This window comes from Thermothielavioides terrestris, chromosome 2 (genome assembly GCF_000226115.1).
Source record: "Thermothielavioides terrestris NRRL 8126 chromosome 2, complete sequence".
Classification (NCBI taxonomy): Eukaryota; Fungi; Ascomycota; class Sordariomycetes; order Sordariales; family Chaetomiaceae; genus Thermothielavioides; species Thermothielavioides terrestris.
In genome coordinates this window covers 3,247,251-3,263,839 of record NC_016458.1, presented here as the reverse complement: position 1 = coordinate 3,263,839, position 16,589 = coordinate 3,247,251, and the positions used below count along the sequence as shown (strand labels likewise).

At 57.9% G+C, this 16,589-nt stretch overlaps 4 protein-coding genes across 4 annotated transcripts; 1 reads left to right on the top strand and 3 right to left on the bottom strand.

Moving 5' to 3' along the window:
- Nucleotides 1–1,830: 1,830 nt before the first annotated feature.
- Nucleotides 1,831–3,107, bottom strand: THITE_2065463 (uncharacterized protein). Its single transcript, XM_003652032.1, has 3 exons — nucleotides 2,484–3,107; nucleotides 2,215–2,413; nucleotides 1,831–2,156 (listed from the first exon to the last, which is right to left on the bottom strand). Exons 1-3 carry the CDS (start codon nucleotides 2,734–2,736, stop codon nucleotides 2,087–2,089), a joined length of 522 nt encoding a protein of 173 aa, XP_003652080.1. The 5' UTR covers nucleotides 2,737–3,107; the 3' UTR covers nucleotides 1,831–2,086.
- Nucleotides 3,108–5,508: 2,401 nt separating this feature from the next.
- THITE_2065460 (uncharacterized protein) lies at nucleotides 5,509–8,213 on the bottom strand. The gene is made up of 2 exons (XM_003652031.1): nucleotides 7,744–8,213; nucleotides 5,509–7,632 (listed from the first exon to the last, which is right to left on the bottom strand). The coding sequence occupies exons 1-2, from the start codon at nucleotides 8,077–8,079 to the stop codon at nucleotides 6,142–6,144; spliced, it is 1,827 nt and encodes a 608-aa protein (XP_003652079.1). The 5' UTR covers nucleotides 8,080–8,213; the 3' UTR covers nucleotides 5,509–6,141.
- Nucleotides 8,214–8,476: 263 nt separating this feature from the next.
- THITE_2113082 (uncharacterized protein) lies at nucleotides 8,477–11,332 on the top strand. The gene is made up of 2 exons (XM_003652030.1): nucleotides 8,477–8,969; nucleotides 9,050–11,332. The coding sequence occupies exons 1-2, from the start codon at nucleotides 8,651–8,653 to the stop codon at nucleotides 10,792–10,794; spliced, it is 2,064 nt and encodes a 687-aa protein (XP_003652078.1). The 5' UTR covers nucleotides 8,477–8,650; the 3' UTR covers nucleotides 10,795–11,332.
- Nucleotides 11,333–12,306: 974 nt separating this feature from the next.
- THITE_2113079 (uncharacterized protein) lies at nucleotides 12,307–14,937 on the bottom strand. Its single transcript, XM_003652029.1, has one exon. The coding sequence runs from the start codon at nucleotides 14,636–14,638 to the stop codon at nucleotides 12,479–12,481; it is 2,160 nt and encodes a 719-aa protein (XP_003652077.1). The 5' UTR covers nucleotides 14,639–14,937; the 3' UTR covers nucleotides 12,307–12,478.
- Nucleotides 14,938–16,589: the final 1,652 nt, after the last annotated feature.

The following is a 16,589-nucleotide window of genomic DNA, read 5'->3' as shown; positions in this document are numbered from 1 at the left end:
CTGTCTTGAGCGGAGCCTTTCTCCCGCGACACTCTCCCGCTCGCGTCGGATGCCGCTTCTACAAAGTAAAGCGGCACCTGTTGCCATGGAACCTGGAAGACAGCAAGATGCATTGCAGAGGCCCACGAGAGTTGGCAGCTGCGAGGTTGTCCTTGCTGTGTCTTGGCCCCTTCCTTGGCCCTCCCCCTTCCAGACGGACCTGGTAACCCAGCACTCAAGGGAATTGATCCGATGACGAAATTCGCTGCAAAAGAAGGACCCTCAGCTGATTCCAGGTTTGCAGGCAAAATTTGATTGCAGCTGTGCATGCAGTGTAAAGCTTGTGCTTTCCTCACTATGACGAACACAGGACTTGGCGCTGCATTTTTGTTCCCTGCCTTCGCACTGATGTTTCCCGGTCACAGGCCGGTAATCTACCACCTCCATGTAGTTTGCATTCTCTGCATGTGAGGATGTTGATCGTGGCCTGTGATTGTGCACCTGCCCTTTCCCCCCGAGGAGTTGTCGCCTCCCGGGTTCCGCTACGAGGATCAGCTTCTGCCCGTCTCCTCCGGGTTCCCAGAAGAGCATGCTGATCAGAGTCGCACTCAGAGCCGCACTCAGAGCCACGCTAGTGCATGTGCCGTACCCGACACTACCTTGTTTACCTGATGTACATATGGAAAGCACAGCTAGCTCTGGTAGTTGCGACTGCCTGGGTCGGGCTGTCCGGGGTCACTTCCCAGCTTACCTACTGTGTAAACTAACTAACCTGTCCGCTGCAACGTTATCGGCCCTGCAGGAGGTGAGCTGAGCCAAAAATCGCATGATTCGTCTGCGGAGTGCAAGTGGCGTTTCCAAGCCCATCGCGACCCCACCAACGAAGAACTCTCAGTTTCCCGACCCCATTAAAAAGACCACACACTTTCATTAGAAGGACCACACAGGTAATGGGGTCCGTGCGCCCCCACAAAAATGTTGCCTCGGCCAATCACCAAGCGGCCAAGATTGATGACTAGTCACATGACCTTCATCTATCGATAAGGAGTTTATCAGCAATTGGCATACACTCCTGCAAAGGTGACAGGCAGCGCGTACCGCCAACGGTGCGTTCCGCTTACAGCACGGCAGTTGGCGGAACCCCCGTTATAGCGCTCGTGTTTGTCGTCATCCTATGCCATGGCCAGCGACTTTGATGAGCATGTAGGCTGGTTTTCGCCTTTGCAAATGCCTTCCCTCTGCAATTTTTGTAGCGACATGTTAGCTTGGCCGCGTGGTGATGGTCGCGGCAAGATTTGGTGGGTGGCGCACAGACCACTGCAGGCTGTGTGGTCCTTCTAATGAAAGTGTGTGGTCTTTTTAATGGGGTCGTCAGTTTCCAAGCTGCACTGAGACCCCACCAGCGAAGAACTCACAGTCTTACCATCCAAACTGATCCTCTGGTGCACACACCGTATCTGAAGTTTGACTGACACCTACCCTGAATATCGCGTGGTATTCATCTCTGTCCCTTCGTCAGACCTCAACGCACCGCCTGTCTGTGAACGGGAGCCTCTCGGGGCGGAAGGAGTGATTGATATCCGTGAGCGTGACGTCAGTGGCATGCAGGGGTGTCAGCAATTGCTTCTCCACACGAGCCAGACGAGCCAGAGAACAAGGGGAGCCGGTTTTGCCGGCTGCAGGGTCCAGGCGTTTGTTAGGTTATTTACACAAACAGTACGGAAATAGTTTCCTGAGATAGTTCCTGTGCTTGAATAATCTGGGGCGCCTGGGTGCTTTACCTCCAGTATAGTAGTGTACCAACCTGGAAGGTACCGAGGTACGTAGGTAGGTCAGGTAGGTACTGGATTTGGTAGGGAGCGCGTCAATTTGATGCAGTAAAAACGTATCCCGTACAAGTGTCTGGGGAAGGTCCAGATGGGTTAGATGGCTACAGAGAGCCCTGACGTCCTCTTTGACAAGTTTAAGGCAGAGGAGAGCCAAACAGGAAAGCAGAAAAGAATCAAAGATCAGAAGTCCAATCCACCTCACGGAACAGGGTTATATCCAATAGCCCTTCATGCTCCCAATTCCCGGGTGATCAAAGGCTCATCGTGTCCAACAGATCCTAGTTCTCCGGATTCGGGTCTTCATTCTCCAGGTTGTCAAGGCAGCCCTCTGGTAGAGCTTCCAAAGGCCTAGAGTAACGTGAATAACACGCACCTATCACATGCGCGGGGAAGGGCTCCTACTTACGCCTTCAGCTTATCTTCCACGGGTACGCCGTTCGCCTCGAGCGCGCGGATCATCTCCCGCCGCTCCAGCAACAGCCTCTTGACATGCATGACCGTCGCTTCGAGTACGGGACCTTCGGAGCGAGCCTGGCCGGCCATGCCGGGCACAAGCTCGCAAATCCGTTCAAACGACTGCCGGATGGCCATCCGCCGTTTTTGCTCTGCTCGCACGCATCAGTCAACAGCCGGGAAGTAGCCAGCGTGAGCGCAACTTGAACAGCCGTGGCCTACCTGATGCGACGTGGTTGTCCTTTCTCTGCTCTGGCGTCAGACGAGTCCTCTGTCCCACTGTTGCTGGCCCAGACGGCGGTGTCTGGTCATTCGACCGGTCGGACTGGTTCGCGCTGGCGGAAGTGCTTGGTGTGATGGAAGCCGCATTGCCAGCCATTGTTTCAGAAGTCATAACGCCGGCTGGTGTGCCGGAAGGCGTACCGGCAGGCGCAGCGCCAGGAAATGCGTGGCCAGATGTTGAGCCGGAAGACATGTTGACAGTGTTGACAGGCGAAACCGAATATCCCAGACGCTTGGGTACAAGCAATCCAATTTTGAGGCTTGTCGAGGGGAAAGCATAGAAGATGATTACCCAACCGAGCAGGAAATCACCGACGGCAAGCGCTGGGTTATATATATGTCTGTCCACGGAGTTGTCGCCGGGGGCTGCAGAACGGTAACGTCAGCCGCCGCTGCAGCACCAAAATTTGTTCGCATGTGACGGAAGACTCTGCTGCAGAACGCGTCGCCTACATTCTGTGACGACATGATGCTGCTTTCAAATGCTCAGATACTGGCCGGACGATAGGCCCCCCGCCGTTGTTGAGAGAGCCGTTAGGGAATCTGAGGCATGTCGACGTCGCCATACGCACGCTCGAGCACCGCGGCTGTGAGATGTTGTTCAAGATGCAAAAGCGGGTCGCTTCCCCCCGTCGTTTTACCGATTACCGAGATGCACGGATGCACAAAATGCATACAGAGGAGCCCCAGCCTATCACAAACACTGGCCAAGCTGACATCTCCACTCTCTCGGACTCACTCCGGTGTGCGCTATCCAGCGGAGTATTCCGGACACTGTTGTACGGATTTGCTGCTGTGATAGTTCCCATCCTTTGGACATTTATGTATGTAGGTGTGAGAAGTGGCGTTAAGACTCTCTGGAGAGACGTTTTACAAGAAAAACAGAGCTACATGCAATAGCTTCGACGTGAGGCGCGTCGCAGTCAGCATTTGGACGACATACTCACCCTACTCACTCCGTTTACAGAGGTATAGCGCAGTCCGGCAGACCGGGGGTTCGTGACGATTGCCAACCGCCAACACCAGCAACACTTCAAGGGCGCAACCAACAGAAGACACCTCTTGCGGCCAGCATCCACCAATACTACGTACCTGGTAGGTAGGTACCTAACAAGGGTCAAGCGTCGGGTTGGGTTACCATACACTATAGTATTTGTACTGAAGGTAGATGCATCAAGATCACCTGACAGAGCGCCTCGGTAGAGGGCAAGACAGCAGCGAGAAGCAGAGGGTCCGGCTTGTTTGCTGCAGTCGGCAACACATGGACGTTGTCTGCACAAGAGCGAGGGCCCGCTCTTGCCATCATGCTCGCGCCAACAGTGGGTTGCTTCGACGAGGTTCTCTCGAGTGCTGTTTCATCGACGAGTGTAAGGTACCTTGCCCGTGACTTACTGTGTAGTCGGGTGTCAAGGGCTGGGGAATGGAGCGAGCTCCTGCCCCATAAAGGCATCCAAGCGGCACGTTAATCCTGGACATGGCAGTCGGGATCGAGCCTTTGCACGGCAATCGAGAATTTGATGGGCTCTCGTCGAAGCGCCCTGCATGCATGCCCCACCTCCGCTTTGCTGTTCGCCGGGGGGGCTGGCAATTTGCGAGTCCCTGATTCCGACGCCTTCGTCGAGCGTGGGGTGGAAGGCCAGGGGTCGGGGGAGTATCCGTAGTGATGCAGGAATCGATGGAGCCTTGTGAGGGGCAAGACAGGGAGGGCATGGGGTGCTGTCGAACATTGTCCAATGGATCCGAAGCTCCTCGCTCTGATGACATCAAAAACAGCACAACGGGACAGCGCTAAGAGAGCGCAGCAATCCAGGGATGCGAATCCCGGCTCGCTGCTGCAGAGAGGGATAAAGCAGCTAGCCGGAGTGAAAGGTCCGGGTCTCGCGCGATGCATGCGGTCCGCGTGGAAGCTCATGGAACGTGAGAGAGTTGGCGATAGGCCGCCCCTTTCTCATCTTCCCGGAGTGCTCTCCTTTCTGCTTAGGGTCTCCCGCAGTATATACGGATATCCATCTGGAAACCCGTCTTCGAACGGGTGTTTCCGGCGTAGTCTGCGGGAACCGGATTATCGTCCAAGATGAGTTGTCTGGGTAAGCGCAAAGCGGATCTCGTGTTGATCAACCGCTCAAACTTGAGAATCGCGGCAGACTGGTAACTCATCCTAACGTCGTTAGGCGATGCCCGCCGCAGGGGATGAACCCGAGGCTTCGCTGTTGTTGTTGCTGCCGGTGTTAAGACTGCGTGATCGATCGGCGGGCGGGTCCGTTGCCGCAGTTCCGTGAAAACACACCAGCATCGTTTCCCATCCCCGCGATGCTCTCGTTTACAGCCAGCGACGCGCGAGATTCTGCACTTCGGCAACACAGGCCATGGCTTGAAGAAGACGATGGAGATTCGACCGAAGTCGGCTGATGGCCGCAACACCCTCGCTGACGGCGGCGGCGTCAGAGAAGCGCACCAGCCGGGACGAAGCACATCCCCTCAACCACGGTTAACCTGACAACGAGGGCCCTTCTCGCATCGTGTTTGCGACACCCGACATTGGCATCTACATCAGACAACAACACAACAATCCCATCCGGCAAAACCCGGCCGGCCACAAATGCGCTGGCCCCACAACCAATTCCAGCCCACCGCGCCTACAAACGGCAACACACCCATATTTTGAAAGGTGAAAATGACCCAAGACGGACGCGGCCTTCCCCTCCTACCGGCTCTCTGACCCTACACGGTAGCGTGAGACTCGGCCAATCGCTCACTCGTGGCTCTCCGCCTTCTCACTCTCACAGGGCGCACGCCTAGGTACATAACCAATTGGGTAACGATCCGCAAGAGATAACAAAAAGCGTGCTAGCAGATTTGGGGGAAAGAAAAGCTTTAGCTTGAGTAAGGTAAGTGCGCTGAGATATCTGCTTGGGCCGAAACCCAAGGGTCCATGGGCAGGAGGAGAAGCAAAGAGTCGGGTGGCGGAGGAAAGGGTCGGAAGAGGCCCTTCTGAGGGGGATACATGGAAGGGACCAAGTCGGTACATGCGGTCCTGGGGTCCTGGCGCGCACGTTTTAGCGCCATGGCGTCAGCTCCCCCAAGTGAGACATGGGAATTTGCAAGAATGCCATGGGAGCCGATGGCAGGTGCGGGGCTAGGGGGTCCCTTTCCCCTCACCTTCCAGGGCCTAGACCCTTCACCTTACAGGGGCCTAGACCCTGATTACGAGTGCTCCATTGATAGTGGCGAATCACCCGCGACAGCTGCTTGCGTCCAAGGATGTCGCTTGCACCGCGTGTCCGGAAGATGACTATCGTGCATTCTTGCCAACGTACAGTCTCCTGCGTCCTCATGCGGGAAGAGAGCAACTTCGAGTGAGGGTTGCTTGGGATTGACTACCTAGGTAGATACAGGCGAATCAAATTCGTCCAGTCCAGCGTTGTCTGATCGGTGTCCGTTTTCACCAGCCCAGCAATCCCCTAGTGTAGATTCCGCGCAGATTACGACCATCAACTGCCATTTCGCTCAGACGCCATCCTTGTGCAAACTGAGGGTCGCACGAACCAAATCGAGCTGTGCTGCTTTGCATCATTCGCTCACGATCTCGTAACGCTAGCTATGATGGTGTCTTGGTGGCCCCTGTGTCCAGCCTCTTGCTCGGCGGCAGTGGGGGCTTCTTGAATCCGTCACTGTCCTTGCTTCCACCCCCAATTTGCGTGAAAGCACCGCTCTTGAACCACCGGTCCTCGTCGGCCTTACGTTTGCGGCTTAGCTCAGCCTGCAACTTGGGGTCGACGAGCTCCAAGCCTTGAGTGGCCGTGAACGCGAGCGAGGACACGGTGCCCGCGGTGGAGCCCAGCGTAGTGCCCACGCCCGACGTCCGGAGGCCCTTGCTGCTCGCCAGACTGAGATTGCTGACACCGCCCGAGGTCAGTCCCCTGAGAGACGAGGCATTGCCGCTGAGCGAGCTGGCGCCGCCCCAGCCCTTGCTCTTCGCGCTGAGCTTGGCCCGTGTCCGCTGGTCGATTTGGGCCACGCGCAGCCGCCCGTCGTCGCGCAGCCCGAGCATGCCTAGGCCCATGGTGCTGTCGCCGACCCCGTAGCCGACCTCCTTTTCCTCCTTTCCAAATGCTACGCGGTTCTGCGCCTTGCGCAACTCTGTCATGGCCGTCGCCTCCTTGGCCTTGCGTGCCCGACGACCGCCACGCTTTCTGCTCGGTTTGTCGTCGGGCGCAGGCAGCGCGCGCGCGCCCTTGCTCAGGGGCTTCTGCTGAAGCTTGTCCAGACGGTCTAGGCATTCGTCTTTCAGCCGTTCTCCCTCCGAGCCGTCGCGGAACTGGTGGAAGCAGTCGGTGCGCGCGCACATGACGATCTTGTTGGCGAACATCCTGATAGCTTGCTTCTTGAGGTCGCTTGGGATGCTCCGGATCACGGGAGACTGGAAGATGAAGCCCTGGTGACGAATGCCCACGTTTGTGGCTAGCGCAGCACTGGCTTGCTTTTTCGACCCCCACGCAGGTAGATTGCACGCTGGCGTCTTGGAGAGGCCGGTGAGACCGCCAGCCTGGTTGAGCAGCTGCGCTGCCGTCAGAGACCCGATGAGTGCCGTCAAGTTCGGCGCAAAGATGTTCATGCGCGACTGCACATACTCCGTCAGGGTCTTCTTGGCCTTGTCGAGCGCAATGACCATCTCGCAAGCCTGGACCACTCTCTGGAGCTCCTCTTGCGACATCGCCCGGCCCTTGGATGTAGTGGCTTCCACCGTCACGATCATCAAGGAGGGGCCGTCGAGCACCGACTTGAGCGTCACACCGAGCGGGTTGTCTGTTGATGCCTGGAGGGACTTGATGCTCTCCGAGTCCATGGGCCCATTGCCCAAGATGGCAACCACCTTTGCGTACTCCAGGGGATTGGTGATAAGGGTCTCGAGCTCGGGAAACCGTACAGAATAGTGGTCTCGGATGAACTTGTGCACGAGCATGATCTCGTTGTCGATCTGCGTCGATAGGCTGTTCGACAGGGTCAAGAGGTGGTACTCGGGATGGTCCTCCACATTTCCGACGTTGTTCATCGACTCGGCGGGTTGCGACTGGTAGTGTGCGATTTTCTGCAGCGTTCGAGACAAACTGTCAGGACTATTGCTCGGGAAAACAGATGTAAACGCTTTTCCACGGTTGAAGGATATCGGCTGGGGAGACCAGGGGAGGGCTCTACTAACCTCGAGGACGGGCGTCAAAGTCTTCATGAGGCCCGCTACAGAGCGCACATCGCGGACGCCACCCAGTTGCATCTTCTCAATCTTGGCTTTCGTGTCGTCGTCGTCGACGTCGGCCCCCGGAGCGGCGTTGCCGTCGGGCCCGTCCATCATGTCGGCGTCCTCGTCTGCATCCTCATCCTCGTCGCGCACTTCCTCCATGGCGGTGTCTTCTCCATTGGCATGGGTGCGGCCTGAGAGACCAGCCTCGCCAAACAGGGTGTCGTCGTGTTCATCGCCACCAGCTTCTGATCCGGATCCTTCAAAGTCCTGAAGGAGTTCGTCCGCGAGGGTTGACATCTTGGTAGAGACTGCCGCGTGTTCGTGCGCTCTGCGCGGCGAGCGCGTACGGTGCAATCGTTAATTATTTGACGACACGTTGCTGGAAGTCGAAACAGGAATGCAGGGTGAGGCAAGGCGACGGCCGTGCTTTGATGGACCTAGTAGTTGATGAAGGAGAGCAACAAGTCGCGTCGTAGAGTAACATCCGGCTGTTCGGTTACCGAAGTTATGGCCCGCAGCGGCTCCCTCGATGACTCGCCATGGTCAGTTAGTTACCTTAGGTATCCATACGATGACTCCGTATTCCGTACACTGGTGTATTTTGTATTCGTACAGTAGCAACCCTAAATAACACAGCAATTCAGTGTAAATTACCGCGGCAGGTACTGTCGTTCGCCGATGCTGATGCACAGACCATAACGATGCAGCCTTGTCTCACTGGGCCATTGCAGTGTTGCTGGTACGATCGCTCGTGTAAATCCCGGACAGTGCAGCTTGGGATACTTCAAACCAGCACCGGAAAACCGTTCGCACCTGTGCCGCGATCGAGGAGTGCCACCGTTTGCGCCAACAAAGCCGTCGAGCCACCATGGAGTCCTCGCGAGGCCCGCCCAGGGTCAAGAACAAGGCGCCAGCGCCGGTGCAGATCTCGGCCGAGCAGCTGCTGCGCGAAGCCGTCGACCGCCAGGAAACCGCGCTCCAGAAGCCGACGCAGCGATTTGCCGACCTCGAGGAGCTGAAGGAGTATCAGGGCCGGAAACGCCGCGAGTTTGAGGACTACATCCGCCGGAATCGCCTCCGCCTCGCCAACTGGTTCCAGTATGCCCAGTGGGAGCTCGAGCAAAAGGAATTTGCCCGCGCCCGGTCCGTCTTCGAGCGCGCCCTCGATGTGCATCCCAACAACACGCGTAAGTATCCAGTCTCTTAGAAGGGAGGGGTTGTAGCAAAAAAATATCATGCCTGGGAGCCGTCTGACCGCGCAACGCAGAGCTGTGGATCAGGTACATCGAGGCCGAGATCAAGAACCGCAACATCAACCATGCTCGGAACCTGCTGGACCGCGCCGTCACCCGGCTGCCGCGCGTCTCCAAGCTCTGGTACAAGTACGTCTGGGTCATGGAGATGCTCGGCGACGTCCCCGGCACGCGTCAAGTGTTCGACCGGTGGATGAAGTGGCAGCCTGACGAGGACGCCTGGAACGCCTACATCAAGCTTGAAAAGCGCTACGGAGAGTACGAAAGGGCCCGGCAGATCTTCGACGCTTTCACGAGGGTGCACCCGGAGCCGAGGACCTGGCTGAAGTGGGCCAAGTTCGAGGAGGAGTACGGCACGAGCGACATGGTCCGTGACGTCTTCCAGACCGCTATTCAGACCATCGCCGAGACGTTGGGCGACGACGAGGTGGACGAGAGGCTGTTCATCGCTTTCGCCAGATTCGAGGCCCGCCAGAGGGAGTACGAGCGAGCGCGCGCCATATACAAATTTGGCCTCGACAACCTTCCCCGGTCCCGGTCAATGGCGCTCCATGCGCAATACACCACGTTCGAGAAGCAGTTCGGCGACAAAGAGGGCGTCGAGGACGTGGTCCTCACCAAGCGGAGGAGGCTGTACGAGGAGCAGGTGAAGGAAAATCCCAAGAACTACGACGTGTGGTTCGACTTTGCCCGGTTGGAGGAGAGTGGCGGCGACCCAGAACGCGTCAGGGAGGTTTACGAACGGGCCATTGCCCAGGTGCCCCCAACCCAGGAGAAGCGCCACTGGAGAAGGTACATCTTCCTCTTCCTCTTCTACGCGATATGGGAAGAGCGGGAGGCAAAGGACGTTGAGCGTGCCCGGCAGATCTACAACACCTGCTTGGAGCTGATACCCCACAAGAAGTTCACCTTCGCGAAGATCTGGGTGGCCAAGGCGCATTTCGAAATCCGACAGGGGCAGCTGACCGCCGCGCGGAAGGCTCTGGGGCGGGCGATTGGAATGTGCCCCAAAGACAAACTCTTCAAGGAGTACATCACTCTGGAGCAGAAGCTCTATGAGTTCGAGAGGTGCCGGACTCTGTACGAGAAGCACGTTTTGTACAACCCGTCAAACTGCCAGACGTGGATCAAATGGGCGGAACTGGAGCGTGGCCTCGACGACCTGGACCGGACCCGCGCCATCTTCGAGCTCGCCATCAGCCAGCCGGTCTTGGACATGCCCGAGGTGGTCTGGAAGGCCTACATTGACTTTGAGGAGGAAGAAGGCGAGTACGACCGGACTCGCCAGCTGTACGAGCGCCTGCTCGAGAAGGCCGACCACCCCAAGGTCTGGATCAGCTACGCCCAGTTCGAGATCAACGTCCCCGACGCGGAAGAGGGCGCAAACGACGAGGCGGAGGAAGCCGAAGAAGCCGAGGAGCGGCCTGTCAGCGAGGAGGCCAAGGCCCGCGCCCGCCGCATCTTCGAACGTGCGCACAAGAGCATGAAGGACCGCGAGCTCAAGGCCGAGCGCGTGTCGCTGCTAAATGCCTGGCTGAAGTTCGAGGAGACGCACGGTTCGCCCGAGGACATCGAGAAGATCCGGAAGCAGATGCCGCGCAGGACCAAGAAGAAGAGAAAGCTGGACGACGACACGTGGGAAGAGTACATCGACTACATCTTCCCCGCCGACGACCAGCAGGCAAAGAACCTGTCGAACCTGCTGGCTATGGCCAATGCTTGGAAGCAGACCGGCGGCAGCATTACCGGAGGCGACTGAGCAAGCTTCTGGAGCAGCTTTGCCAGTGCTTGTTTTATTCTGTTCAGCTGCGCCCTGTGCCAGATAGAGGGTACTAGGGCGGTGCGGGAAAGGGCGTGTGCTGCCACACGAAACGGAGCAGACTGAATTCAGCGGCCGTGTCTCTCAGTACCAAGAAAGAAAAACGCTCTGGTGACCAACCGTTGTGCCCCGCTGTCGTGTCTTGGGCGTCCGCGGTCACTGCTTCCCGGTGTGCACCCTCCCAAAGACTGTGTCCGTGAGGCAAGCCTATCCTTCCCCGTCCCTAATGAAGCTACGACAGCACCGGGAGTGGAGTGGCTTCACAATAAGTCTACATAGCAAACCCAGTCCGTAGGTCAAGCCGGTTTGCTAGAGCAGCGTCAAACCAAGCGTCGAAGGAAGTGGGGACGGGTCAACGTAACCACGCTACACGGCTTGGAGACTGTGTCATCACCAATCGCCAAGGAGATGTAACTAGAAATTTTGTCCCGAAGCCCAAAGGAGGATCAAAAACCGCCAGCCATAACTGCAGCCAACATAACGTGACATCATCACATTCTCTTCATCAAGTCATAACCGTCATCCAAAGCGAAGGTGAAAATCAAGACAAGAGGCATAAGAAATCATGTAAAATCCCGGCACCCCGTCGGTCGACATATATTGCTTCATTCGACGCAACAAGCTGGCTACTCGCCCCATCATCGATAGCCAAATAATGGCCGCTGCCTCCCCAAAACACAAAAAGGGAGAAAAAATATAAGAAGAGAGAGGGAGAGTGGGATGAGGGGGAGAGAGAGAAAGAAGGAATTCGGCGGAACGTAAGGCGAGGGCGCGTTGAGAGGCGGAGGAAGCGACGGCGGGATGAGGACGATGCGACACCCGTATCGAGGGCTGGCAGCTAGGTCGGGAGGTCGCCGTCTTCGTTATTCTCGAGTGAGTGTGGTCTCTCCTGCCGGTCGATGGCTGACGTGTGCCTCAGGTGAGGTGGCGGTTGTGGTTGCCCCTGAGTAGTGTCGACGTCGTCGTGGCACAAGACCCCGCCGTCTGAGCTGGGCAAATACTCGCCGGCATTTGCTTATCGGAGAGATGCGCTTCTGCCGGTTGGGGTACTGTTGAGGGCCCGAATCTGCCAACAGTTCAATGGCGGCGGCGATCGTCTAGTGCAGGTGCAAAGACCAATTAGAACATGTTCCAAAGAGTTTGTGAGAATAAGTGCAACCGGAAAGGAAATAAGGGAAAAAAATGTCGCATTAGTGCCAGAACCAGAGCATGGATGTGAGTAAGAGTCGTAGGGGGCGGCGGTGAGGGACCTGCAGACCACCACCAGCTCTGGCGGCATCTCGTCTTCCCAGGATCACCCCCTGGCCGGCGAATTTCTGAGCACAAGCGAGGAGCCCCAGTGCTACCGAGAGTGCGTTGGTGACCATCGTACAGTTTGCGGCGTTGGCGGCGTCAATGGTGGCACGGCTGCCAAAGGCGGCGGCGGTCGCGCGATCTGTGCGTGTATGTGCGTGTGTGTGTGTGTGTGTGTGGGGGGCACATCTCGGAAGCAGCGGCAGTGGAAGTGCGAAAGAGACAGGGTGATATCTCCATTCCGGATAGCTGTAAATCTGGTGCGACGTGTTCCGAAACCAAAGCTTTTGAACGGCTGGGCGGCGAGGACGAGAGGCGTTCCACCCCTGTCCTACCTCCTGTCGGATGGTCCAGCTGGAACCATAGCGCCGTAGGGATTCCCGTCGATGTAACGGGGCCCCTCGTTGTGCCAGTCGGCCCCCGGCGGAGCTGACGCAGACCAACTGTCAGCCCTCTGTCTGCCGGCCAGGTCGCCACCACCACCGTCGCCGCCGTTTGCCAGTCGTTTTTGTCTCTCAAGGCGCCGCCTGTGTCTTTCTTCCTTCTCCACCTTCCACTTGAGCATCTCGTGCCTCAACTCTCGAGCTTCCTTCACTTCCGAGATGGCGCCCTTGATGCCGAGTGCCGCGATACCAACCGCGGCTGCGTCTTGGAGAAGGGCCCTCTTCTTCAGCTTTTCGGCCTCCTCTGGGCTTAGCTGGCCCTCTCTCACTGCCTTATTTCTCGCATGGCGCTTCTCCATGCTCTGGTAGACACTATGGGCCGCGTGGATGGTCGCCACGGCGGCCAAACCCGTAGTAATGATTTGCTTACCTCTCAGTTTCCTGTCTCGTTTCCTATCCTCGTCGGAATCACCCAGATCGTCCGAAGAGACGGAACCACGTCTCCCCTGCCTGGAACGGTCGCGGCCACCGCTGCGGCGGGGGTGGTCGTCGTCGTAATCGTCCCGTCCTCCACCACCTCTGCGCCGGTCGCGGGAGCGGTCCCTGTCGTAGTCGTCGTAATCATCGCGGTGCCGGCGCGAGCGACCGGAGTCTTCATAGTCGTCGTAGTCGCGCCTCCGATCGCGGCTGCGGTCGCGGCGATCGAGGTAATCGTCATCAGGGCCGTTGCCGATGCCGACCTTGGCTAGGCCCCGGCGCGCGGCGTCCACTACGCTCCGGCTCCGGCTGCGGTGGCGGCGATCGGGCGAGCCATCACGGCTGTCGCGCGAGTCTGGGCTTCGGCGCCGGGACCTGGAACGTTCATGGCTATCCATGAGCTTCTTGGCACCAAAGGCGCCGAGGCCGGCGGTCGCGAGAGCAGCAAGGCCGCTCACGCCGCTGCCGCCGCCGTCCCTGGAGCGGGCGCGGGAGCGAGATCGGGAGCGGCCAGTCCGCTCGTCCATCTCAATGTTCTTCTTGGAGCCGTTGATGACACGGTTGCCGAGAAGGCCGCCGACGACGGCCTCGGCAAGGCCGAGCTTGCTACCGGCCTTTTCCGGGTTCTGAGCGGCATCGAGGGTGGCAGCGCCAGCAGCGGCCGTGAGAATGCGCTTGGCCTTTTCGCCCTTCCACGAACCGGGCTGCTTGGAGATGCGGAAGGCCTCGGTAGCGCCGGCAATGAGGGACGCCATGGCGGCCTTCTGGACCTTGTTGGCGACCTCGCTCTTACCACCCCTCTCCCGGTCCTTGCCTCGAGAGCGGGAGGCGGAGCGTGAGCGCGACGGGGACCGGCTGCCTCGGCGGCTTCTGGTGTCCGACCTGTCGTCCTTGCCGCCGCCTCCTGCCAAAGCCTTGACGGCGCCGCCCAGCCCAGCAGCAGCAAGGGCGCTCTCCAAGAAGTTCTTGTGGCCCTTCTTTTCCTTGACGCTCTCGTCGTCGTCCGAGTAGTAACCGGATCTGTGGGCCTTCTTTTCTTCCTTTTCCTTGTACTTGTTGTAGAGCTCGGTGCCCTGGTAACCGGCAAAGGCGCCGACAGCACCAAGGGCGGCGGAGGCCAGAAGGTTCCGATGAACCTCGGTGCCGTGCTGACTAGCCTCGCGGCGATCATAGAGCTCCTTTCCGCCGATGGCAAGGGCGGCGCCGGTTACAGCAGCGATGATCTGCTCCTGCTTGGACAGCATGCGAACCTTCGACCGCCGTTCCTCCTCGTAGTAGGCAACCTCGGATTTCTTGTGGGACTTGCGGTCGTAGTCGTCATAGTCGCGGTCTCGGCTGTAGTGGGAGCGCCGGTCATCGTACTCGTCATAATACCCGGGCTCGGCGGACCGGGCGCGGCGAATGTCCCTGGATGAGTAGCCGGGAGGGGGGAAATCACGGCGGATCTCTTCGACCGACAGGTCGCTGTCTTCGCGCGGTCGCGGGACGAGATCGCGCGACGGCTGCACATGGAGATGGGTCTCGCGAGCCTCCCAGTAGCGAGGATCGCGGTCGTCGCGACGCTCTTCGCGGTAGTAGCGCCGCGTAGTGCGCTCCCTGGCCGGGGCGTCGTACGGGTCGTACGAAGCCATTACCAGACGCAGTCAATCAAGTCAGGTTTTCAAGTCAGTCGCACGCCCTGAATTGTTTGTTTGTGTGTCTGTGTGCCTGTGTACGGAATATGTGGGCAGCTGTCGGCTGATGTTTTGGGCTGACGAGGCGCTGAAAGCAACCTCAGAAAGTAAAAAAGACAGGAAGCAGGAGGCAGGAACAGGAGGGTCAGGTGGGATTGGGGAGGAGGCAGCCTTGGAGTGGAAGGCACGGAGCGGGGCCAAGATATTAATGGCAGGGGGGCCGTGAAGTGAGGGGGAGGGACGACGAAAGGCCAGGGTTGTAGGTGCGGCGTACCTTCAGGCCACACCGACGGCGGGGTTCACTCAGTTCCCTTGACAAAACTACAGTGGTAAGTTCAGGCACCGTCCCAAACCTCGTCTGATATCTGCAGCAATCAACCTGGTAGGTAAAGGGCAGCGACGCAGCCTGAATGAGGTGTGAGCGATGTCATAGATACACACATGTATGTACACTAGATAAACTTCTGGGATCGTCCGCTGGAAAGGATGAGTGGACAGGACGGATGAACGGCATTTGCGTTGATAGGCACGATGGAATCTGGTCGCCTGATGGCTGGTAGTTCGCTGATCCGCCCGTTCGTTGGCCAGCATCGGAGTCACCCACCTAGAGTCTGGACTGCGCAGGAACTAACTCGTGTGTATTTCGTACTCCGTAGGCGAGGCTCCCCTCCTGCCGTGTATCTCCCGTCCATACCGCCAACAAGGCTAAGCTGAGACGCTCCTGGGTCGTGCTCTTTGGCCGCGCCGCAGTCTTGGGGGCTGTGCCATGCTTGAACCCGAGTCAATGTACATACAGTACTGAGCAGGAGGGGAGCTGTATGTTGACCTACCTCTCTGAGGTACGTAAGAGACACTTGGAGATGGCCGCCCTCCCTCACCTCCTAGAATGTTGGTGATCGGGTACTAGGGTTTCTATTTCAGCTGAGCACTTATACCGACAACCCTTGCTCTTCAGCAACTCGGCTATGTGAAACTGAGATCCTGCTGCGGCCGCGGTTCTTTCGACTCAGCAACCGATGGGCCCACAATAGCAGAAGCCTCGCTCCAACGACCCTTTCTCTCTCTTGCCCTGGGCTCCTCCCAGTTAGGTAGGCTCCTCCTAGTTCCCCCCTCTACCAAGGCGTGAGAAGCCGTTGCCCGAGGGCAAAGAGAGGCGGCCGAAACAAGGCTCGGCGTGACCCACCCACGTGGCCGGGAGGGTGAGACAGCCCCGTCGGGCAACGAAGGGTGGTGGGTGTGGAGCATTTGAACGTCTGCCAAACATGACGCACCCGCGGACTGTCGAGGTCATGAGCCACAGCACATTCGTGAGGACGAGAAACTACAGGGTAGATCATAAGGTACCACCACCAACTTGCTTCGTATTTGTCCTTTTCCTCGGATTGATTGGGCATCAGCCACAAAGACGCATGCCGTGCAGTGGTGTACTGTGAATCAGACCAGAGCAGAAGTTAATACTGACCAGCTTCGTGCGAAAGCCTGAAGCCCGTGAAGGCATTGCCAGACCGCGGCATCCGCCCGTGATGTCATGAGCCCACAGCAGCCCCAGCCACCGAGCAAGAACTTCAGTGGCTTGCACGAGACTGCACGGGTGGTCCGAGTTCCAGAAGAACGATAAATTTAAATTAATACAGCAGTAGATAGATGCATGAGAGACCAGTGCAGTGCAAAAGCAACGACTTTTTTTCCTTTTCTTTTTTTTAATATTTTTACTGTCTATTTATACACGGCACACAAGCCAAAACCACTTTTGTCTTCCACAGAGAGGATCAGCATTCGGCATCCCCCCATGCTGAGCCGAGCTTCCAGAAGAGCAGAGCGTCTAAAAAAGTCCGTCGAAGTTCCCATCCCACTTTTTCCCCCTTAACACCATCATTCATAAGAAGCCGCTGCTTTTCCTATGGCCGGC